This window comes from Oncorhynchus tshawytscha, linkage group LG06, assembly GCF_018296145.1.
Source record: "Oncorhynchus tshawytscha isolate Ot180627B linkage group LG06, Otsh_v2.0, whole genome shotgun sequence".
NCBI lineage: Eukaryota > Metazoa > Chordata > Actinopteri > Salmoniformes > Salmonidae > Oncorhynchus > Oncorhynchus tshawytscha.
In genome coordinates this window covers 65091313-65117364 of record NC_056434.1, presented here as the reverse complement: position 1 = coordinate 65117364, position 26052 = coordinate 65091313, and the positions used below count along the sequence as shown (strand labels likewise).

At 41.4% G+C, this 26052-nt stretch overlaps 2 protein-coding genes across 6 annotated transcripts in view; one reads left to right on the top strand and one right to left on the bottom strand.

The window, feature by feature from the left end:
- Window positions 1-359: 359 nt before the first annotated feature.
- Window positions 360-16740, bottom strand: LOC112252885. 3 transcript variants are annotated; one of them, XM_024424563.2, is made up of 5 exons: window positions 16484-16740; window positions 5255-5396; window positions 4748-5151; window positions 3734-3962; window positions 360-1398 (listed from the first exon to the last, which is right to left on the bottom strand). In XM_024424563.2, the coding sequence occupies exons 1-5, from the start codon at window positions 16583-16585 to the stop codon at window positions 1277-1279; spliced, it is 999 nt and encodes a 332-aa protein (XP_024280331.1). In that variant the 5' UTR covers window positions 16586-16740; the 3' UTR covers window positions 360-1276. The 3 variants fall into 3 exon arrangements, with proteins under 3 accessions (XP_024280331.1, XP_024280332.1, XP_024280333.1); XM_024424564.2 differs by having other exon boundaries at window positions 16502-16740; XM_024424565.2 differs by having other exon boundaries at window positions 16546-16740.
- Window positions 16741-16882: 142 nt separating this feature from the next.
- Window positions 16883-26052, top strand: part of prkn (parkin RBR E3 ubiquitin protein ligase) — a 97754-nt gene continuing 88584 nt past the window's right edge. The window contains exon 1 of one of the 3 annotated variants that reach the window (XR_002953901.2): window positions 16883-17085. Coding sequence is in view for 2 of the 3 variants with exons in the window: in XM_024424561.2 (XP_024280329.1) it covers window positions 17079-17085 (7 nt within the window). In the remaining variant the exon portion in view is untranslated. The remainder of the gene's footprint in view (window positions 17086-26052) is intronic. The other 2 variants (XM_024424561.2, XM_024424562.2) reach the window with 2 other exon arrangements.

Below are 26052 nucleotides of genomic sequence, written 5' to 3'. Positions count from 1 at the left end.
GCACAACACATTTAGGTGACAACTAAACCAAAAAATAGACATTGATTTTCCATTCGAATTTGGTTGTGCTTTAAGATGGTTGAATGCATAGTCTCTTTGAATGGTTGAAAATAGGTTGTAATCTCGTTGATCAACGTATCAACCAAATAATACCCAATTCTTCACGTTGAAATGAAGTGGTATGCCCAGTAGGTGGACTACTGTAATGGATATTTCAATTTACCAATGGGCTAGTGATTCATTGCCTATCATCTTCTCCTCTCTCTTTCTCATTTGCCGAAAACTAAGTAGCTGTTAAGCAATTGGTTAATGCGTAATTTCTCAAATCGTTCCGATGACTAGAGAGAGACAACATGAAGGGCAATGAAAAACAGCAGTCTTTTAATGCATTCGCATCAAACATTCAACATCTTGAACATCAGACATGACCGGATATAAAACAACAACTTGACCGTTCCTCATTACCAACGGTTACATCTAATCCAATACTTCATATATGCATCAGGCCAAATCCCCAGTCATGTTCTCTTCATGTGGGCTCTGTGGACATGGTGAACTTGGGGAGAATGACACACTGTTTAGTTTCCTTTAAGATGAATGAATTTCCTCTGTCATCCTGCTGGAGGCTCAGAGTACCTGTGGGTCCATTAGGCATGGGGAGCTGTGACACCTCCGGGGAAGGCTGGGTGGGTGGGGGCCACAAATTGATTCTCCTCTCAGGCGGAAGGAGAGGATTGGAAGGAGAGGGTGCAGAGGGGACCTGGGGCTGGTAATGGAGCTTTAGGAGTGAGCTTAATGCCTAGGATCAGAGAAATCAATGGAGAAATATAGTTTGGCCTCCCTCCAATCCCCTCTTGCCTCCTTTGTCTAAGTGGGTAGAGGTCAACGACAGAGAGGCGTCTGTCTGGTAAGACATGACTGAAGCCTCCCGTCCTCCACTGGTTGGTCACAAATGGATCAGCCGTCCTGGATCTATGCATCTCGGTCAGTCAGAGAGACTGCCCCGGGGACCATTCACATGTGTGGTTTACGAATGATTGGTCGGCGACAGAGTGGGAATTTAACCATCAAAGCCGGTTCTTATGTACGTTGTTCCACTGGCTTTGAATCCTTCCTCTAGCATTAGCCCATCTTTTGAGTCCTTTTACCATTCATAGGCCAGACATTCTGCACGCACATGTACTCATTACTGATACAGTTGAACGGTTAATGTGATAAAATACTAGAACCAAAATGTTGATTTGATACAACTGGGTGTGTGGGCAGGAACAGTCTTTCATAGATAACTGGGGTCCCGGTTGGCTCTCCTGGATCGGAACCGGATCTCAGACAGCTTGGAGTTGATGCCGGTGCCAATTTGTCCCTTCCTGGCCAATGGGAAGCGGGCTAGAGTGGCATCTGCGGAGGGAGAGAGCGACAGCACAACAACAGTTGGAGGAGGGTGGACGGCGCAGGAGTGACAGTAAGGAACACAGCCGTTTTTCAGCCCTGCCAGAGCTGTCAGGCCATTAAAAACAAAATGATGATGAATGAAGGGGGCTTACTGGATCGGAAATGGGCCCGGCCGCCTCCGCCACACACACCCTCTCAATCCTCATCTTCTCTAAATCATGTTTCACTTTTTTTTATTGAATTACGGTGGCACGGCACTCAGGCGCAACCTAATAATGCATGTGTAAATGATTCAGTTTTGGGATGCTACTTCAACTGGATCAGTGAGATACAGTGGGGTCCAGAGTTATTGACACCCTTGACAAAGATGAGCAATAATGACGGTATAAAATAATTCATTAAAATATTGAGCTATATTGTATGCTAAAAATAATTGGGGAACTATATTATTTTATAGTAATGCTCAGAGAAAAATACTTTGTTTGTACAGTCCAAAACGTGATTTTCCTGTGTTTTATATACTCGGAACAAAAATATAAACGAAACATGTAAAGTGTTGGACCCATGTTTCATGAGCTGAAATTGAAAAGATCCCAGAAATGTTCCATACACACAAAAAGCTTATTTGGCATTCTGACTGCAGGAACGTTCACCAGTGCTGTTGCCAGAAAATTGAATGTTAATTTCTCTACCATAAGCTGCCTCCAATGTCGTTTTAGAGAATTTGGCAGTACGTCCAACTGGCCTCACAACCACAGACCACGTGTAACCACGCCAGCCCAGGACCTCCACATCCAGCTTCTTCCCTGCGGGATCGTCTGAAGGGGGGTGCTGAGGAATATTTCTGTCTGTAATAAAGCCCATTTGTGGGTAAGAACTAATCCCAAGTGGGTGGGCCTAATGAAGTTATTTCAATACACTGATTTCCTTATATGAATTGTAACTTTGAAATTGTTGCATGTTGTGTTTATAGTTTTGTTCAGTATATATAATTACCCTCACCAGTTATGTTTTGGCCTATCTTTTTTGGTAACTTGTTAATAGAAGTGTTCTTTTCACACTATGAGGTTGATATAATACTGTGAAATTGTGAAAATTATGATAATTCCCTTTTAGTGTAAGAGCAGTTTGAAAAGCCTGAATTATCAGCCTGTTGTTGTCAGATGGGGTTTTGGCCTCACCAGGCAGTAAATTAGTTAATAGATCAATAAGGAAGAGAGCTCCAAACCTCTCTGCAAATAACAGCTAGTTTACAGTTTACCCTTCCCATTCAGACCACCCCAAGACAGTCTTAGCAAAATTCTTATTCAAAATTCTTATTTTTTTAACCATTTTAATTTCAAACAATCACAGTATGGGTACTTCATTGTTACCTAGAAATGATTTAATATTTAGATAAAAACGGCTGCCTTGGACCGGCTTTCATTGGTCCAAGTAATAATTGTTTTGTTCAAAAAGGCAGGGGTCAAAATAATTGACACCCCTAAATATATATTATGAGGTTGGGAGATTGGGAACCTATCTGGCCTAGCTAAAGCCAACTTCATAAAATTAGGTGGCAAGAAGTAGTACAGAGAAACAACAACAACAAATAATAATTATATACTGTACATAGATTTTTCAACATGACAAATCTGTTCTGGGTAACGGTGAGAAGTTAGCATGTCTTGAAGGTATGATATAAAATGCTAACCTCCCCTGTTATTGGTAATGGTGAGAGGTTAGCATGTCTTGGGGGTATGATCTTTGACCCTCTGTAAATGATCTATAATCAACATGGTAGCATCCACATTAATGTTGAATTGTTTAGAAACATATTCTATTCTTATTCATCATTAAAAGTGACTCCAAAATGACAATAAATTATTTAGCATTCAATTCTGTTTGGCACAAAATAATCTGAAACAGTCAAAACGAACTACAAATGCATCCAACAAGTTTGTTATTTTGTCCCATATTACTAATACGCAATGACTACAAACTTGTGACTACAAACCTTTGGACTACTTTACTTATAAGAATCTTTAGTGGTGTCAATCATTTTGATCCCTACCTTTCTGAGCAATTGTATATATTATAATATGGGGATATAATATGGGGATATAATATCCACCTTTTTGGAGCATACAATATCGCTATTTGAATTATTATTTTAATTATTTATTTCATACAGTCATTACTTCTCATCTTTATTACAGGTGTCAATCATTTCAGACCCCACCGTATCTTTCTAATGATCGAGAAGGTGAGTGCTTCCACTCACCAATGAATGACCAAGTGAAATTGGAGAAAAATACAATGAAAGGTTGTTTGTAAGGCTGAGGATCAGGTTATCATTTACTGTAGATGGCGTTGAGCTTGTGTGGGTCCAGGGCGGTGCGGTGGTTGGGGAAGGTTGGTCTGCGGCTCCGCCCCCCTCGCAGGTTGCTGTTCAGCAGGGTGTCCATGTCGAACACGCCCAGCAACAGAGTGCGCGCCATCGCCGTGGGAGACTGCGTCTGATTGGCTGCATGCCAAGACCGCATTTCACAGAAGATGCCGGAACTTGGGTATACCTCCACCTGGTTTACCTGCACAGCCAATTGGGAGACAGTGCGAATGTGATCAGAATCAAAACCCATTTAGACCTCCATAACTTTTGGAGGATCGATATCGTGTCCTTCGGACTATTTGGTTCTATCTGCGCAAAGCATAGCTCTGAGATATTGAGTACCAAAGTTTTCACATCCCAGATCTCAGAACTGTTTTGTAGTGAATTATTCTTTCATAAACCATTAAGGTCCTCACCTTAAAAGGTACCTAAAGTGCAGAGTATCAAAATCCTGAGAGGGGGGTGCAACTGCATATAGAACCTTCTGGCTCTTTAAATGTCAGTCTGGGTTCAATAAGGCTATATAAAGACACTTCTAATGTAAAGACATGTTCAGATTTTAAGAAAACCGTAGCTATTTGAATACATTAATGATAAAATAACACTATTTTACCAAGATAGTCAGACACATCAAATACATAAGAAATGTATTACGATCCTCAGAAATATTATGGTCTTCACTCAACAATACTTAGAGGGAGAAGGCAAAGACTTGTTCTGATTGGTCCGTCTGTATTTGTTCAGGCTTGTGATTGGATTGCAGAACCTTACAGCGCCAAGTTCAAATGGGTTTCTAGTTTTTCATATTTCACATTTTTACTAACTTCTCAGACATATGTAGAACTATCTAAAGATCAATTATGTGACTAACTCATTTTAGACAAACATTTCAGATAGAACCATATAGTCCCATGGTCTCGATATGTTAATGGCCGCTAAGTTAACAATCTGTCTTTATCTGGAATGAACAGCAAGTTTCCTTACATGGCCCGTCCCACTAACACAGTGTGTCTCTGAGCATGTCCTCATCCCGGGTAGGTCGGCTGCTGAGCCAAACAGAGAGCTGTGAGGGTTGTCGTCCTCTGTGATGTCACTCAGCTCTAAGTCTCCGTCCACACTGTGCTCACTGATGGCCATCTCGGGTCCAAAGTTTGACATGCTTCCATTCACGTCGTCCTGAGTCATAGCTGAGCGGTTGGACATGGGCTGATGATGAAGTGGGGGACTGAACCGTCGGCCAGATTGTCCTGACACAGAGTGGTGTGTGTATGTGTAGCTCTCGCCCCTCACTATTGCTGTGGAGACAGCCTGTGGGGACACTGCAGGGTGGAGGGGCTGGTTGGCTTGGCCCAAGTTCTGCCACATGGTAGAAAGCAGGTCAGGGATCTCTGAGGGATGACACCACAAAGTTAAGAAGGAACACGCATGAGGGAAAGTGATCAATTTAGAGCAGGTGAATTATAAAACTGTATTGACCTTACTCATCCTCACCCTTTACTAGCATGTTTTGCAGCCATTGGTTTTCAGCCGCCATTTCGGCCTTCTCTTTCTCCAGTTCCCGAACCCGTGACCTGAGGAACTGGAGCTCGGCAGTGTGGGGAGGGTTAAATACATCTGTCTCCATCTTCATGGTCTGTGAAGGAAAGAGAAAAGCAGATGACTGATGAGTGAATGGTTTTGACTCACTTAGGAGAGACTTTCCTTCGACTTTAATTGTATTGCCTAGATATACAGTGCCTAGATATACAGTGCCTTGGAAAGTACTCAGACCCCTTGACTTTTTCCACATTTTGTTACGTTACAACCTTATTCTAAAATGGCTTAAATGAAAAAAAAAGAAAATCCTCAGCAATCTACAAACAGTACCCCATAATGACAAACTGAAAACTGGTATTTATTAAGTTTGCAAATGTATTAAAAATAAAAAACAGAAATACCTTATTTAGATAAGTATTCAGACCGTTTTGCTATGAGACTCGAAATTGACCTCAGATGCATCCTGTATCCATTGATCATCCTTGAGATGATTCTACAACTTGGAGTACACCTGTGGTAAATTCAATTGATTATTGATCATTATACCCTGATGAAGACAGCTTGTCTGTTGAAACGTTGGATATTAGGTTATTCAATTATTGCATCTGAGCCCCTAGAATATGCGGCTCTCCTTTAATTTTTCAAGTGTTCTATTCCGCTAGCCAGCACCTTGCCTAAATAGGTGTGCGTCTCTTTCGCCTCTAGAAAATTCAATTGATTGGACATGATTTGGAAAGGCACACACCTGTCTATATAAGGTCCCACAGTTGACAGTGCATGTCAGGGCAAAAACCAAGCAATGAGGTTGAACGAATTGTCCGTAGAGCTCCGAGACATGATTGTGTCGAATCACAGATCTGGGGAAGGTTACCAAGAACACAGTGGCCTCCATCATTCTTAAATGAAAGAAGTTTGGAACCACCAAGACTCTCTCTAGAGCTGGCTGCCCGGCCAAACTGAGCAATCAGGGGAGAAGGGCCTTGGTCAGGGAGGTGACCAAGAACATGATGGTCACTCTGACAAAGCTCTAGAGTTCCTCTGTCGAGATTGGAGAACCTTCCAGAAGGACAACCATCTCTGCAGCACTCCACCAATCAGGACGTTAAGGTAGTGGCCAGACGGAAGCCACTCCTCAGTAAAAGGCACATGACAGCCCTCTTGGAGTTTGCCAAAAGGCACCTAAAGACTCTCAGACCATAAGAAACACGATTCTCTGGTCTGATGAAACCAAGATTTATCTCTGGCCTGAATGCCAAACGTCACATGTGGAGGAAATCTGGCACAATCCCTACGGTGAAGCATGGCTGTGGGGGTGTTTTTCAGCAGCAGGGACTGGGAGACTAGTCAGGATTGAGGCAAAGATGAACCGAGCAAAGTACAGAGAGATCCTTGATGAAAACCTGCTCCAGAGCGCTCAAGACCTCAGCCTGGGGCGAAGGTTCACCTTCCAACAGGACAACGGCCCTAAGGACACAGCCAAAACAATGCAGGAGTGGCTTCGGGACAAGTCTCTGAATGTCGTTGAGTGGCCCAGCCAGAGCCCGGACTCTCTGGAGAGACCTGAAAATAGCTGTGCTGCAACGCTCCCCATCCAACCTGACAGAGCTTGAGAGGATCTGAAGAGAAGAATGGGAGAAACTCCCCAAATACAGGTGTGCCAAGCTTGTAGTGTCATACCCAAGAAGACGAGGCTATAATTGCTGCCAAAGGTGCTTCAAAAAAGTACTGAGTAAAGGGTCTGAATACTTATGTAAAAGTGATATTTCTGTTTTTATTTCTAAAAACCTGTTTTTGCTTTGTCATTATGGGGTATTGTGTGTAGATTGTAATTATTATTTTAAAATCAATTTTAGAATAAGGCTGCAACATAACAAAATATGGAAAAAGTAAAGGGGTCTGAATACTTTCCGAAGGCACTGTATACAGTATATATATATTTCTTTAGTGGTCTAGGTTGTGACGTCAAGCAGAGTATTTAAGTGGCAAAAACGCAACAAAGGGGTTGCTGTACACTTATAACACATCCTATCTATGGCTCGATCACTGCCGTTTTGTCACTTTTCTCCATACAGCAGCTAGAGTTGACGTCGGAAGTTTACATACTCTTAGGTTGGAGTCATAAAAAACTTGTTTCTTGTTAACAAACTATAGTTTTGGCAAGTCGGTTAGGACATCTACTTTGTGAATGACACACATATTTCTTCCAACAATTGTTTACAGAGAGATTATTTCACTTATAATTCACTGTATCACAATTCCAGTGGGTCAGAAGTTTACATACACTAAGTTGACTGTGCCTTTACACAGCTTGGAAAATTCCAGAAAATTATGTCATGGCTCTAGAAGCTTCTGATAGGCTAATTGACATCATTTCAGTCAATTGGAGGTGTACCTGTGGATGTATTTCAAGGCCTACCTTCAAACTCAGTGCTTCTTTGCTTGACATCACAGGAAATCAAAAGAAATCAGCCAAGACCCCAGAAAATAATTGTAGACCTCCAGAAGTCTGGTTCATCCTTGGGAGCAATTTCCAAATGCCTAACGGTACCACGTTCATCTCTACAAACAATAGCACGCAAGTATAAACACCATGGGACCACAAGGCCATCATACCAGTCAGGAAGGAGACACGTTCTGTCTCCTAGAGATGAACGTACTTTGGTGCAAAAAGTACAAATCAATCCCAGAACAGCAGCAAAGGACCTTGTGAAGATGCTGGAGGAAATGGGTACAAAAGTATCTATACCCACAGTAAAACGAGTCCTTTATCGACATAACCTGAAAGGCTACACAGCAAGGAAGAAGCCACTGCTCCAAAACCGCCATTAAAAAACAGACTACGGTTTGCAACTGCACATTGGGACAAAGATCGTACTTTTTGGAGAAATGTCCTCTGGTCTGATGAAACGAAAATAGAACTGTTTGGCCATAATGACCATCATTATGTTTGGAGGAAAAAGGGGGAGGGACTGCTACAGGAGGGACTGGTGCACTTCAAAAAATAGATGGCATCACGAGGAATGACAATTATTTGGATATATTGAAGTAACATCTCAAGACATTAGTCAGGAAGTTAAAGCTTTTTCGCAAATGGTTCTTCCATATGGACAATGACCTCAAGCTTACTTCCAAAGTTGTGGCAAAATGGCTTAAGGACAACAAAGTCAAGGTATTGGAGTAGCCATCACAAAGCCCTGACCTCAAATCCTATAGAAAATATGTGGGCAAAATTTAAAAAGCGTGTGCGAGCAAGGAGGCCTACAAACCGAACTCAATTACACAAGCTCTGTCCGGAGGAAGGGGCCAGAATTCACCCAGCTTATTGTGGGAAGCTTGTGGAAGGCTACCCGAAACGTTTGACCTAAGTTAAACAATTTAAAGGCAATGCTACCAAATACTAATTGAGTGTATGTAAACTTCTGACCCACTGGGAATGTGATGAAAGAAATAAAAGCTAAAGTAAATAATTTTCTCTACTATTATCCCTTACATTTCACACTCTTAAAATAAAGTGGTGAACCTAACTGACCTAAAACAAGATTTTTTTTTACTAGGATTAAATATCAGAACTGTGAAATACTGATTTTAAATGTATTTGGCTAAGGTGTATGTAAACTTCTGTCTTCAACTGTAGATGTCAAGATCCCAAAGAAATGGAAGAGGGCATTCAGATCATTCAATTGTAGTTCTTACAGGAATTAAATGGTAACCTGGTTTTTCAATAGGACTTTTACAAATGCAAAATAGTCTTGACATTTAACTATAATTTCCTCAAAGGCTCTGTGTATTTTAAAGCTATTTCTAAGTTTAAATGTGTCACCTTTGACAGAAAATGGTAACAGGCATTCACAGAATGCCGTGACAAACACGTATGAAGCAAGAAGGAGGATGAATAACAGCATTTAGGGATAAAAGAACACTTCCATTAGCAAGTTACCAAAAAAGCTAGGCCAAAACATAACTGGTGAGGTTAATTATATATACTGAACAAAACTATAAACACAACATGCAACAATTTCAAAGATTTTACTGAGTTACAGTTCATATACGGAAATCAGTCAATTGAAATAAATACATTAGGCCGTAATCTATGGATTTCACATGACTGGGCAGGGGCACAGCCTTGGAGGGCAAATGCCCGCCAACTGGGGAGCCAGGACCTGCCAATCAGAATGAGTTTCTCCCCATAAAAGGGCTTTATTACAGACAGAAATACTCCTCAGATTCATCAGCTGTCCAAGTGCCTGGTCTCAGATGATCCCTCAGGTATAGAAGCCAGATCTGGAGGTCCTGGGCTGGAGAGGTTACAAGTGGTCTGCGCTTGTGAGGCCGGTTGGACGCACTGCCAGCGGTAGAGAAATTAACACTCAATTATCTGGAAACAGCTCTGGTGGACATTCCTGCAGTCAGAATGCCAACTGCACACTCCCTCAAAACGTGAGACATCTGCGGCAATGTGTTGTGTGACAAAACTTCACATTTTAAAGTGTCATGTTATTGATCCCAGCACAAGGTGCACCTGTGTAATGAGCATGCTGTTTAATCAGCTTTTTTGATATGCCACACCTGTCAGGTGGGTGAATAATCTTTGCAATGGAGAAATGCTCACTAACAGGGATATAAGCAATTTTGTGCACAAACTTGGAGAGAAATAAGCTTTGTGTACGTATGGAGCATTTCTGGGATCTTTTATTTCAGCTCATGAAACATGGGACCAACACTTTACATGTTGAGTTTATATTTTTCTTCAGTATACATACTTAGAATTCCTCTCACACGGAAACAAAAATGTCACTAGAAAGGCTTTGATGAACATTCAATTAAAATTAAGTTTCATTGTTCTTAAAGTTATCCATTTGTTTTTTCAAAGCCATCAGCTATTCCAGGAAAATAAGATGCCTGAAATTATGGTTGCTCCCTGAAGGGAAAGGGAAAAAAGGGCAAATATTATAATCTGTCATCTCACTCATTAATATGCAAATTGAATCGTGTTTAGTCAATTATTTTACCATGGAAGTTGGGTTGTTATATGCCACATCATATTTGAAGAGATGCAGAAAACATTACGTTGATGCATTTTCAATTTGAATATTAATGAAGTTTACATCATTTACCAGTTCCCGGATTTAACAGGTCCTTGCATTTATTAAAGTGTACACAACAAACATTTCTACAAGGCAGAGCTAGAAAACAAGGCAATCTGACATGTTGGAATAAACCTGGAATCCCAATATTTTAGCAGTTGAGCTGTACAGTCTTCTTTGTGCATCCCTCTGACAACAGTGAAATAACATCTAGTGTTATTTTATACAAGTTCTATAGGTGGAAAATACAGAATGAAGCCAATACTGGGCATTTCCATGTAAAAGGACCCATGACCATCAGCATGTAAAGTTCATAGGAGTATGTCATATTGGGTGTCAAATTAAAGCTACAAATCTCTCTCTCTCTCTATATATATTTTTTTTTAAATGAAAGCATATACATTTTTCAACCATTTTCCATCCTAAAAATGTGGAATAAACAAAGGCTTTGATTTCTGGTCAAACAGATGGGTTTTTAGAAAACATCTACCAGAAAGTCTTAAAAGGTATTAGAAATACATCAAAACACAATGTTGAAGTAAAGACCCCTGTCAACTAATATCAACACTATAGTTTGAGAAATGAGTTGCATTCCGTAAGTTTAACAAACATGCCGTGTGCCGTGTAATTCCGTTACCAAAATCCCACACATCTTTAAGATCATTTCAAATTTCTCTCCCTCATGAGGGTGGATAATGAAAGTTCACAGAAGAAACAAGTAAAGGTAGACCTACCAATTAGATATAATCTTGATATCAATGAAAACACTATGAATTATTAAAGATACACTCTGCAGAAATAACTATGCCATTTCCTGGTTGCAAAATTCTAATAGTTAGCCTAATTTTACTTTGTGACAAAACAAGCAAGTATAGTGTGGAAAATAATTGTAACATCTAAACTGCTGTGAAATATATTTTCCAGAACCAAAAATATTGTACAAAATCGAAAGTAAAAATAAAACTTAAGCACGGGAAGCATACAGAAATAATGCATATAGAACAGGTCTACCACTTTTTAGACTTGCTTTCAATGAGAATTATAGATTCATAACACATTTCTATATGAATTTGGTCGGGTTGCCCAAAGAGAGACATATTGCAGCTTTAAGTGATTAAAACACGTAATTATGTTACCAAATCAGTAACGAAAGTACTGAATAATCTGTAATGGAATTACTACTTTTAAAATTGGCTACAATGGGAAATCATAGTATTCACAAACCCCAGTTTGGTCAGCTGCTACTATCCTCCCTTCCACTGGCATACTGATAACTGTTTTATTTCTCTTTCTGTCATCTGGTGGTCGAAGCAAGACTGTGAAAACAGTCTGGACAACCCCTCCGTCTCACTCTCCCTCTCTCTGTCTCGCTCTCCCTCCTTCTCCAGTTAATGTAATCTCTACCGGCTCTTACTGACACCTACCAGCTACCCTCTTTTCATTTACTGTAACACGCATCCTGATCCACTGAGCACCGACTAACACAGGATGTCCATGGATGTTGAAAAGTAATTGAAATTTGGTCGAGCTGCCCTGGCTGGACCAAATCTGAACCAATTATAGACGTCTATGTTTCACAAGCTTGGATAACACAGTACAGTAGACCACAACAGAGAACAGTAAAGTACAGTAAAGAAAAGTAGAATACAGTACTACAGTACCATTCAGTACAGTAGAGCACACTAGAGTAGAGTACAGTATAATGTATTGCATTTACTGTACTCCACTGTAGTTTACTGAACTCTACTGTAGTGATGGGGGGGAAATCAATAGTTACATATTGGGATATTATTTTTTATGATATAACGTATCGTCTTGACAATGTCGCAATATCATTTTTGTGCTAGATGGCTGTACCTGCACCAAAACGCCAGTATTTTTTCTTCAAAGCGTTTTCTCCATCTTCTTTTAAAATAGGGAGCCAATTTGTTTTCAAGCATTTTAATTTATATTTCTCATGGCTCTATCTTGTCCCTCTGCAGCAGACACACGGTGAGCAATGTTTGGAACCTTGAATCGCAATACAAACAGAATCGTGAGAATAGCAATACCTATCGCCACCTACAGTTGAAGTCAGAAGTTCACATACACCTTAGCCAACTACAAGTTTTTCACAATTCCTGACATTTACTCCTAATAGAAATTCCCTGCCAGGTCAGTTAGGATCACCACTTTATTTTAAGAAAGTGAAATGTCAGAATAATAGTAGAGAGAATTATATATTTCAGCTTTTATTTCTTTCATCACATTCCCAGTGGGTCAGAAGTTTACATACAGTGGGGCAGAAAATTATTTAGTCAGCCACCAATTGTGCAAGTTCTCCCACTTAAAAAGATGAGAGAGGCCTGTAATTTTCATCATAGGTACACTTCAACAGACAAAATGAGAAAAAAAATCCAGAAAATCACATTGCAGGATTTTTTATGAATTTATTTGCAAATTATGGTGGAAAATAAGTATTTGGTCAATACTTTGTTTATATACCCTTTGTATTCTGTTTTCTGTAAGTCTTCACAAGGTTTTCACACACTGTTGCTGGTATTTTGGCCCATTCCTCCATGCAGATCTCCTCTAGAGCAGTGATGTTTTGGGGCTGTTGCTGGGCAACACGGACTTTCAACTCCCTCCAAAGATTTTCGATGGGGTTGAGATCTGGAGACTGGCAAGGCCACTCCAGGACCTTGAAATGCTTCTTACGAAGCCACTCCTTCGTTGCCCGGGCGATGTGTTTGGGATCATTGTCATGCTGAAAGACCCAGCCACGTTTCATCTTCAATGCCCTTGCTGATGGTAGGCTTTGTTACTTTGGTCCCAGCTCTCTGCAGGTCATTCACTAGGTCCCCCCGTGTGGTTCTGGGATTTTTGCTCACCGTTCTTGTGATCATTTTGACCCCACGGGGTGAGATCTTGCGGGGAGCCCCAGATCGAGGGAGATTATCAGTGGTTTTGTATGTCTTCCATTTCCTAATAATTGCTCCCACAGTTGATTTCTTCAAACCAAGCTGCTTACCTATTGCAGATTCAGTCTTCCCAGCCTGGTGCAGGTCTACAATTTTGTTTCTGGTGTCCTTTGACAGCTCTTTGGTCTTGGCCATAGTGGAGTTTGGAGTGTGACTGTTTGAGGTTGTGGACAGGTGTCTTTTATACTGACAACAAGTTCAAACAGGTGCCATTAATACAGGTAACGAGTGGAGGACAGAGGAGCCTCTTAAAGAAGAAGTTACAGGTCTGTGAGAGCCAGAAATCTTGCTTGTGTGTAGGCGACCAAATACTTCTTTCCCACCATAATTTGCAAATAAATTCATTAAAAAACCATACAATGTTATTTTCTGGATTTTTTCTTCTCTTTTTGTCTGTGATAGTTGAAGTGTACCTATGATGAAAATTACAGGCCTCTCTCATCTTTTTAAGTGGGAGAACTTTCACAATTGGTGGCTGACTAAATACTTTTTTGCCCCACCGTATCCAATGCAAAAAACATCTACATTTAAATGGTAATAATATTACATTTGCATATATTTCTGTTAATTCCCATATATTCCCATTAATTCCCATATATTCCCATGGAAAGTTTCCACCTCTGAATATTCCCCAAAATGTGAAACCCTACTTAAAACAATAAAAGGCTCCTCTAAAATGTTTAGTTTTGTCACACAACGCCACAGATGCCTCAAGTTTTGAGGGAGCATGCAAAAGGCATTCTGACTGCAGGAATGTCCACCAGAGCTGTTGCCAGAGAATTGAATGTTAATTTCTCTACCATAAGCTGCTTCCATCATAGTTTTAAAGAATTTAGCAGTATCCAACCGGCCTCACAACCGCAGACCACGTGTAACCATGCCAGCCCAGGATCTCCACATCCGGGTTCTTCACCTGTGAGATCATCTTAGACCAGCCACCAGGTCAGCTGATGAAACTGAGGAGTATTTATGTCTGTAATAATGCCCTTTTGTGAGGAAAAACTCATTCTGATTAGCTGGCCCTAGCTCCCTAGTGGGCTCCCCATGGCTGCGCCGCCGCCATGTGAAATCCATAGATGAGGGCTTAATTTATTTATTTCAATTGACTGATTTCCTTATATGAACTGTAACTCAGTAAAATCACAGAGTATATATTTTTGTTCAGTATACATATATTTTAGTTGATACGACTATATTCTGATCATCAGAACATTATATCTTTAAAAAATTATATATCTAAAAAGGGTGTCAGACCTGATCCCTGCCTGTTTCATTATATTACTATGAGTTAATTTTAGTATACTGTATGAACCGTATGCTTTCAGTTGAGCGTACTAGCTCTTTGCTTGTTTACCGGAAGTTGATATTGTTGCTATGCGACCTCTTGCTAGCTAGTCAGCATAACAAATTACTAGTTAGATATTTTACAACTTCGGGTATTTCTTAAATTCAATGTGGAGTGCGATTGTAAATTCAGAGCGTTGTCAGATTGTCCGTTTGTAAATTCGGAGTGTGCACTGGAGAAGTAGGGTTGATTTGAGCATTCTGACCATACTACTGCAGTCAAGCACCCAAGCTAACGCTGGCTAGCTTGCTAGCTACTTCCAGACACAAATGAGAGTGACCACCCTGACCATTTTACTCGCCCTAGCAAAGCTGGTTAGGAAGTTATGTTATCCAGAGCGTTGGTGACTAACTGTGTTGCTGGCAAAAATGTAATTGTGCCTTTTGCAGATGTGTACTGACACCGGCCATATTCAACAGGAGTTGAGCGCTCATAAATTCATTATTCTGCGCTCTAGTACACTCAGATGAGAGTGCCCTGAAATCGGAGTAGATAGTCAGAGCAAATTTATGAAAGCACCCGAATGTCCATTGAGAACGCACTACGACTATACCATTTAGCTAAGCTAAGAGGGAATAATCAAATCAATAAACGTTGGGTAGTTAGTTAGATAACCCCTAGTTAACATACTTGCAAGTTTGATGTATAAGTGGTGAACTAACATACCGGTAGAGACTGCTGTAATTATATGCTATGTGGTTCGTAAATTGTCAGCCAACATAACGTCTAAGGTAACTTATTTGAAAAGTCATTACTTTATTACATTGCTCAACATTTTCTTAACATTTGTCATCATCAGTTAAATTAATGAATTTTCATCTGCTCTCGTTGTACTTCAACTGCATATTTTCCATCATCTTCTTCAAATCTGAAAATGACATATAGCCACTCCTATTTCCTGAAGAATTGCATTATGGGCCCTAAAGTTTGGAAATAGTGTCCTCTGCGCGTATACTTCATATTTTGGCGAATTTAGTACGACATCCGGGAACTTTTGTCATAATAACTATATCCATACTATGACCAATAAGCATACTACATACTCAATTCACTCACAAATAGTTCAGTTAGTATGAGTATTCAAACACAGCTCAAGAGTTCCTTCCCAGCTAGAAGTGAACTGTGAAGGCGTTTGCATACCTGTCCAGGCATGGTGAGATCTTGCAGGCATCTGCAATGTCATCTGGCAGGTACACCTCTTTTGGTTCTGTTCACCTGCTCAGATGTTACTGACACATGCAAGATCTTACAAATCCTGGATAGGTATTTTACATATCAAATAACCACATCGTATGTAATAGCAATCTGCTTCCCGACGGCACAGTAGATGTGGTTGACGCATGCAACATTGAGCAGTGGAAAGAAACCCTTGGTTCACCTGTTGTGTGTGGCAGGTGATATACTGTACTAGCTAATTAGCCCAATTGAGCAACTACTCATGCCACAGCAGTGTCATGTCCTGGAGAGTCAATGGACTCTCTTTCTCTAGTTGGCTTCAGAATTTGAATAGCATACATTGAAGATAGCATCACTAGGCTTCGCATTTAGTATTAACGTTACTCTTTGTAGCTACAGTAGTTAGCTAGCTGACCGCTAGTGTGTGGATGGTTCATCATCCTAAAACCGAGTTGGTGAATTGATTCCATGATATGCAGCTGGCCACCTGCAGTAGCCATTGAATGAACACTCCGTACGCCAATGTAGTATTACAGTTAATGTCTCCAGATGTGACCAAACAAACACTAATGTGCAATTAGTTGAAGTAGCTAGGTATACAGAGGAGAAAACATCTTACTCTATTGCCAATGCTAACCGTCTCTATTCTTTGTTGTAGGACGCTTTCTTGATTCCGCTCACCCTCACATTTACACGGCTGTGGTTCCAGCATTTCTTGCATATTATCGTAAAGAATATCCTAAAGGTGACTCGTCGTTTCTTCCTTAAATGGTAATGTCTCCGTTTCAATATGCAATAGTCGCGTGTTTGTTGTCATCAACTGACATTATCAAATCAAAACATTGAAAGTGAAAGCAAGCATGCTGTCAAAAAACATATCCGGTGTTTAAAGCGATCGTTTCCGGTATGACGTCAAATTCAAGTTTGTATTTTTCTCTCTCCGAATGTGTTTTTTTTGCACCTATTGGATACGTTCGTAGAAGGATTCTGTCTGGTACAATGTATGTAAAATATGTTACAATATGAAACAGCTCAAAAGCTATTTTGGTCGCTGCCAGGTACATTTAACTAGATCATAATAATACGGAATCAAGTAGGACTCCATCTCCCATAGTCCTCGAGACTTGCAAATACTGTAATGGAGATCCCCAGCAGTCGTATGACATGAAGTTCTTCACCTTAATAAAACCAGAGGACGTAGCTACATCCCCAGCATGATTGGTATGTGATAAAGTTGTAGTGAGTCTTGTCAGTTCTAGGTTATTTTGTGAATAACAGCATTTCCACGAACCCGTGATGCCTTGTGCATGAGATAGTTGTTTTTGTCCCTGGCTTGCTACTGGTCAGTTGACAATATAACAAGCTGTTGTTTTGTACAATAGCCCATATATGTGTACACGAGAGTTGCATTCATCCTTACAAGATGTACTATCACCTTGCTGGGTTATAATTTATAAGGTGAACAGCTCTACTACATGTTCACGTTAAAATGCAGCTGACACTGTCAAATCCACGCCACGTGCCAGCCAATGACAGATGCATTGTAGCCAGATGTTCTGGCCCAAGTTTTTGATGGTGTTTGAGTGACAGCACACCATGAATTAACCACTATCTGACAACATGTTTAATACTTTAATCTTCCTTTTATTCCTATCAATACAAGGTCAAGTATAGGACAAAGATGATATATTTTCAGTGTGTTCAGATTTCTGCAAAAGGTCTAAGTCTATACCTGTTGCTAAGTTATTAAAATGGTGTCACTCAGTTGCCTATTATTTTCAACATTTTGTTTGGAGGGCCAGAAGGTGTTTCTTCGGTCGATTTCTAAGGTTTAGTTTGACTGACACTTCTACTCCTAGAATATGAAGGAAGACTGTTGTCATCTTGGAGCAAACAGAAAATCGAGAGATGCTCTCAAGAAATGTCTCGGATAAACTTCGCTAAACCTGAAGGCAAGAGCAACATTAATCTGAGGTATATCTCCAGAGAATGAAATAGCCTTTCCACCCTCTTGAATTGTCAGATTTTGAGAAGCTTGGGAGTGAAGGTCTGAGGAAGACTGATCGATTGTGTCTTGAGTCTCCGGCCCATCAACTCTGAGACTGTCTCAGGCTCGCACATCCCCAGGAGATGGGGTTTGGTTTGAGCTGGCTGAATGGTGCTCGTCTAGTAATAAGTTGCACTAGGCCTATAGAGGGAAGGGGATGAGAGGGAGTGTTGAAGGGAGGGAAAAGTCATCATCCAGGAAATCTGAAGGGCCAATATTTCTCTCATGTTGATGATCGTGCACGCCGGGCCCCCAAAACTAGGTCTATCACAAGAAAACAGACCTTTATTATGGGGAATGTCATTATATTCATGTGAAACGGGTATTTTTAAATCACCTTGATAATACAGCAAATTGTAATTATAGCTGAGTCTGCATTAGGAAGATATAATCTTGCTCATATGATATTAAAATGCAAATGACTGAATTTATGTGTAATATATATATATATATATATATATATATATATATATATATATATATATATAATATGTGTGTGTGTCTAGGCATAAACAACATGTCCCGTGTGGCTCAGTTGGTAGAGCATGGCGTTTGCAACGCCAGGAGTGTGGGTTTGATTACCACGGGGGGACCAGTACAAAGAAGTTTGAACATTTATGCACTCACTACTCTAAGTGGCTCTGGATAAGAGCGTCTGCTAAACGACTAAAGTGTAAAAATGTAAACAACACAGGAGAGGGGAATCAAACACACCTGGACTACCTGCCTGGTGAATTGCCAAATCCTTACCAATTGCCGTAGGCTATGTCTTTCTAGCGGAGCAGGACTGTGTGGCAGTAGGTATTGAGTCTGAGCGGTGCTACTCCAAGGGGCCAGAGAAGTCTGCGATAGAGGCTGAGGAGAGCGAGAGGGAGAGACGCCAGTGTACTCCTGGGACAGGCGAGAGAGGGGTCAGGATTATTTACTCGCTCTGTTTGGAGACCAAGGAGAGAATAAATTGCTATTGATTTTTGGATTGTTGCAGCTAAGTATCTTTCCTGCCTTTGCATTGACTCCAGGCCAAGAATAATTTTCTTTTAATATGTATCCACATTCGCTTTCTGCGTTTCTCATGTGATTCCATTGCAGTGGTGTGTTGTCATTTCCTTCACGTTGAGTTCAGCAGTCTTGTGAACGTAGGCCTTTGCCAAAGAGTGTGCACTAGAGTGTGGCAGGTTAGAGTTTGCAGTGGAGAAGGAGTGAATGTGTGGGTTTTAGACAGACTAATTATGACTACAGACTAGTTAACTCAGCCTTGACAAGCTAGACTCCCACTGATTCAAATCAAAGTTAATCGGCTGCACACGCAGTTTAGCAGATATTATAACGGGTGCAGCAAAATGCTTATGTTACTTGTTCCTAGCAATGCAGTAAAATTGGAATTTAAAAAAAGTGTAATGTCAAACAATATCAATGATTTGACAGCCCTCGACCCAAACAAACTGCACATGGTAGATCATAAGCTGTGTTCTAGCCCTGAACTTGTATAATCTTTGGGGCCATGGAATGACTGGGTAGACTTGTAACAAGGTATTTGCATATTCATAGAAAAGTGATAAAACCGTTTAGGCCTACTTTAACATATGTTTAACCCTATTATCTGGATATGCGTATGATAATGAGTGGGTGAAACGGCATCTTTTGTCAAAGATCCAAGGGATATCAAACATGCAGCATGTCCTTCCTCAAAAATGAATGTTATGCCCCTTTTGTTAAAAGTCCTAATTTGTGAATTTAATTCCATGACCCCCATGGTTGGTTGGGAGTAAAACAAACACTAGTGACACAAAGGCAACGGCTTTTGGAGAAAATAGGTGGAGTTTCAAATGGTGTCCGTTATAACCACACATTTACATTCAATAGGTCTTTTTAGCGCTTTATCTGAATTCCGATGTTGTTTTTATTCCCATTTCCCATGTATTGCTTTCACTGGAGGCACAGAGGAAGAGGATCTTGAGAAATCTGGGCATCAGTGTGTGATGGCAGAAAGGAAATTGGTGTGTCAATCACAAGTTTTCATATCTCCAAAGCTGGCTGTCATGAAAAGGAGGCAGCAAGAGAGAAATGATTGAAAGAAATGGATTGAGAGAGCAGGAGGGAGAGAAGGAGCAAGCGGTACAGAGAAGAATGAGCAGAAGTGGTCAGAAAGGGACAGTTACTCCGATAGGGCTGACGCAGTGTTAGTGCCTAATTGCCTCTGGAAAAGATAGAAGCCTCTCGGAAATCCAAGAGGATAATGACTGTATTACTGTCAATCAATGTTGAATGCAAGGTAAATACACAGTCACCAGGCTGAAGGGAAGAGGGATTACTGAACCACTACACACAGAAACCCAAATCCTCAATAGATTTCAATGGGTTCGTATCACCCCTTGTCTTTGCCAGGTCCTGGTATTGCCCCACTGAGATGATGCCAAGGTCACCTTGGTGGGGTGTGGAGGGACGGTGAGGAGAGTCTCATGACAGAGCTTTGTGTGTAGTTTTGCGCGTTGCTCCAGGAGTCTAGGTCATTGTAGTTCAATTGTTGATTTTCTGCCTCAAGCACAAAAACATACAGCACATCCCCAGAGGACATGCTCTCTCATAGTGTGTGTGTGTGTGTGTGTGTGTGTGTGTGTGTGCAAGCCAGTTCCTGATCTAGAGTCCTTTTACTGTTGGGGACTCCAGTCCTTTTCCTCTAAGCACATCTCTCTTTGAGTCATTTTCCCTGAATTAATGCTTTATTGTTTAGTCAATGATTAGACCCCGAATGATTTAAAGCGTCAGTGCCGCTGGCGAATGAATGGCCACCTGAAACGCAACCGGTGCCTTTCACCGAACGCCGCAGTTTCTAATGAAAAGCCGCAGATGGGGTCTGGGAAAACAAATTCTGGCTGAAATTGGAATTGGTTACAGTGGCTCTCATGCAAATATGTACCGCCAGCAGCCACAGCGCTAATAACAGGGAAGTGGCAAGGGGCGCAGGTGAGATGGCTGCCACGGAGAAATGAAATGGAGATGGAAGGAGGAGAGGGGAAATGGGGGAGGCAGGCAATATGGATCTGAAAGATCAGGGGAATGAGCAGGAACACCTGGCCTTTTGCTGATACCCCTGGGCTTCTATCCAGCTAATACAGTACAGCCTACCTTTTCAGCACGCACTCTGCCTCTCTGAGTTGTTCAGGGGTTTCAGTGGAGTGTTCACAGACCAGAGAAGTGCTTTTATCTGCAGTTTTGTTTCAGAATTACATTGATTGATGAAGGGTCAATGTGCACTTGTTCTCTACATGGCTTGTTATCTGGACAATATTCTGATTGTCATCGACATCAACAGCATATCTGGATGATCAATATGGAGAACGTGACTTTGCTCTACCTTAGCGACTCTGTCTGCCTCTCTGACAGAGCCCAGCCATGTGTACATGCGTTTGTCGCTCTGCCCCACTTGAGGTGCTGCAGGTGGCAGACGCAGGCTAATTACCATTGTTAATGACTTCCCTCTGTCTCTGTCCCCGTCAGATGGAGCTATGACAGGCAGCTTGGCAGAGCCAGACGGCACAGTCGAAGCAACTACAGCAACAGAGGGCTCACATAAGAACTTGTTACATTTGTTATTAGAGGAAATTCTTCTAAACATCAATTGTTATCATATTGTCATTGAATTTGCCAAGTACAGTTTCTATCATTACTGATATCTGCTGATGAAAATAACCTAGAAATCATTTTTTATTGTACGGACACTATCATTTCTTTGCATTTTCTGTTCCTGTTGTGGTTGACCCACAGAACACACAAAGCAATCTTAGCTTCTTCATCTTTGTGCTATTGGTAGAACGTGACACTGCTTGCCTAGTGAGGTAATGCAGCCAGCCAGTGTTCCAATAACCCAGCAGACGTACAGTACTGTCACACCATATCTGTCCCAAATAGCTACACCTCTGCTCACTGTGTATACACAGACCCAATACAGCTTCGCTGCAGTCTTATCTCCAGGCAGACTTATTTATCTCCATCCCTTGGTATTGTATGGGGATGTAGTCTGGCCACATATTGCAATGGGGGGGATAGTGGTATTCCTGAAGGCTCCATTCTGCAGACATGGCCGCTTCCTCCAAATGTAATAAGCGAGGACAGATGGAGGGAGGGGGGGGTGGGGGGGTGTTATTTCCTGGCTTTCATGCACCGGGGTCGGGGTTGCGGTGGGGGCGGCTGATGAACGGGTGCTGCGCTCCAGAATCCACCCGACCGTTGATCTAAGAGAGAATCCTCCAGTGGACAGTCACCTGGCACTGGCCCCATAGCTGCTGCTAGCCTCCACAATGGATAGCCTGGTCCTGAACCGGGCTCATCGTACAGTACCGTACAGCATCGCTCCACAGCACCCGTCACACATGACCAAACGCTGCACCTGACTGTACCAGCTATCAGGATAAGGCTCAAGAAAGGAGGGAGGTGGAGGGAGAAAAGCTCTTAGCCCCAGTGTTGGATGGGAATTTGTTCTCTTAATTGCTCAAAGTGAGTTCTGGAATTGAGGAATCTATCTTCTTTATAGTAATGTGCGGGGGAAATTTGGACCTATGGGGTTGGCAGTAATTTACGGCAGTTTTGCCAGGGCTATTTGGGTGCTTTATCCCTAATCAATAAGAAGAAGAAAGTAGTGACGTGGTCAGTGCACTCGTAAAGGAGACACGTGGCCCAGCCAAGCCCTCTGATAGCATTGCATGCCCTCTGATAGCATTGCATTAGCGTCTGGAGAGCCTAACAGGGCCCCTTTGGGAAACTGCACTGTTGGGTTTAACTCCCTGGAGCGATCAAGTCCTGGGCTGCTGTCATTAGGATGAAGGGAGTCCTTTTACAGAGACATTTTCAACTCCCTGCCTTCTCCATGTAGCAGCTTTACTCTCTCTTTTCCTCCCTCTTCAACCTTCCCCCTCCCAGTCGATCTCTCCCTCTCCTCTCACATCATCTCACCTCCCTCCTGCACTAAAGAGTCCCCAGACCCATTTCCCTCCGATGCAGCAGTTGAGAGTTGAGCCAATCTGTCTTCATATTTCTGCCTGTGTGCGGTCCGTATTGATCTGGCCGCCTGCCACTCCGCCCAGACACAAAGCATTGGCTGGCCGTGATACCCTCCCTGCCCCGCTCCTGCCCCCTTGGTCTGAGTGACATCGCATCTCTCTGCCTCTCTCTTTTTGAATTACTGTCATGGGACATTAACAGTAAATAACACACATTTCGTTATGCATAGAGTGGTTTTGACAGTTGGATTTTTCTCCAGTCTAGATTGTCCCGCCATCTCTTTCTCTCTCTTCTTATTTTGTGAAAATGCCTGTTTTGGGAATGGAAGTTTTGGTGTTCTTCTCTGTGCATGCAGCCAGGTTTGTGGAATTATGTTGTGAGTTGTTAGCCTTCCAGTGAGCTCTCTGCTTGGTAATCCAGCCTGGTGGAGTTGGTGCTACATGATTGCATTCTGTCACTCTTCCTCCCCAGACTGAGAACTCGGGTAACCTGTGCACGTTATGGCCCCATCACCAAACTGACGGCTTCTGTGATGGAACATGACAAAGGAGGAATTTACTCATTTGTTAGCCACTTGGATTGGATGCAAAACAATGAGAGACATTATGGAAATCTCAGTGACGGGACAAATCAGAATCAGCCCTTCTCCTCATTCACTTTGGGCCATAGCTCGGACTGGATTGGCTGTAGTGCTGCCAGAGATCAGTCAACCGAGAGGCGGTTGTGTCATAGTGGTCATTGTTGATATTGCTCTGACTTGAGGTACTGTAGTCTCTTCTGTGTAGATAAATCAGGTATGTGATGTGATGTAGCATGGGTTCAAACGGATAGCGTAATGGTGTCTGTCCACTTTCTTGTTACAATCTCAGAAGGTTTTGTAGTATATTTGTCTCAGAATAATGTTGCAGAAACACTTCTAAAGGGAATGTCGCACATTGGCAACAAGCAATCACCTAACTGAGTCAACTCCTTAAGCACCAAATGGAAGAATACCTTTTTATTTCTCCTCAGTCATTAAATCTAAAACGATCTAAATTCCTGTAATAACTATGATTAATGCTGCGTTCCCATGACTACTCCACACTGTGTATGTGTTAGTGTGTGTACAAGATGTTTCTGTGTATGCTTAGCTTACGTGTATGTGTCAGTGGGTGTATTCAATGTGTGGGTAATTCTGCTGTAACGGAATTATGCTGAGACTCAGGTTTTTCACTTTAAAATGTATGCCAAACAAGACCCATTGATTTCAAAGTTGAACAACTCTATGCACACGGACTTCTTTTAACAATTTTCACAGAACATTTGACATAAATACATTTACAGGAAGAACTATGCAGATACAAAGTTTGGTAACAGAATACAATTGAGGGACATTTGACCATAATCAATGTTATCAAACTTTGCACCTGCACAGTTGTTCCTGTAAATGTGTTTTTGTCAATCTTCTGTTTTTGTTTGGCATACAGTACCATTGTAGAATAAAAAAGTTTGGACACACCTAATTATTCAAGAGTTTTTCTTTATTTTCTACATTGTAGAATAATAGGGAATATATCTATGACATGGCACATATGGAATCATGTAGTAACCAAAAAAGTGTTAAAGAAATCAAAATATATTTTAGATTCTTCAAAGTAGCCACCCTTTGCCTTGAGGACAGCTTTGCACACTCTTGGCATTCTCTGCATTTCAATTAACAGGTGTGCCTTGTTAAAAGTTAATTTGTGGAATTTCTTTCCTTCTTAATTTGTTTCAGCCAATCACTTGTGTTGTGACAAGGTAGGGGTTGTATACAGAAGATAGACTTAAGTGCATATTATGGAAAGAACAGCTCAAATATGAAAAGAGAAACTACAGTCCATTACTTTAAGACATGAAGGTCAGTCAATCTGGAAAATGTCAAGAACTTTGAACATTTCTTGAAGTGCAGTCGCAAAAACCATCAAGCACTAAGATGAAACTGGCTCTCATGAGGACCGCCACAAGACTGGAAGACCCAGAGTTACTTCTGTTGCAGAGGATAAGTTCATTAGAGTTACCAGCCTCAGAAATTGCAGCCCAAATAAGAGTTCAAGCAAGTAACAGACACATCTCAACTGTTCAGAGGAGACTGCGTGAATCAGGCCTTCATGGTTGAATTGCTGCAAGGAAACCACTACTAAAGGATACCATTAAGAAGTGGACATTAGACCGGTGTAAATCTGTACTTTGGTCTGATGAGTCCAAATTTGAGATTTGTTTCCAACCACCATGTCTTTGTGGGATATATAGTAGCTGAACGGAGGATCTCCGCATGTGTGGTTCCCACCGTGAAGCATGGAGGAGGTGGTGTTGTGGGTGCTTTGCTGGTGACACTATCTGTGATTTACTTAGAATTCAAGGCACAATTAACCAGCATGGCTACCACAGCATTCTGCAGTGATATGCCATCCCATCTGGTTTGCGCTTAGTGGAACTACCATTTGTTTTTCAACAGGACAATGACCCAAAACACACCTTCAAGCTGTATAAGGGCTATTTGACCAAGGATAGTGATGGAGTGCTGCATCAGATGACCTTGCCTCCAGTCATCTGACCTCAATTCAGGTTTGGGATGAGTTGGACTGCAGAGTGAAAGACTAGCAGCCAACAGGTGCCGAGCAAATGTGGGAACTCCTTCAAGACTGCTGGAAAAGCATGCCTCATGAAGCTGGTTGAGAGAATGCCATGAGTGTACAAAGCTGTCAAGGCAAAGGGTGGCTACTTTGAAGAATCTCAAATATATTTTGATTTAACACTTTTTTTGGTTACTACATGATGCCATATGTGTCATTTCATAGTTTTGATGTCTTCACTATTATTCTACAATGTAGAAAATAGTCTAAATAAAGAAAAACCCTTGAATGAGTAGGTGTGTGCAAACTTTTGACTGGTACTGTACATTTTTTAAGTGAAAAATCGGACACTCAACGTAATTTCGTTATCGTGGAATTGCCTATGTGTGTATGCTTAGTCTCTATGCTTTTGTGTGTGTGTGCTCACTTGTCTATTCACCTCGCATCATTATGTATTCCTTCAACCACACACATACAAACACACACAACATACACACTTACACCTGGATTGTGTGTTGTAGTAGAGTAGTGTCAGGAGGGCACCGTGTT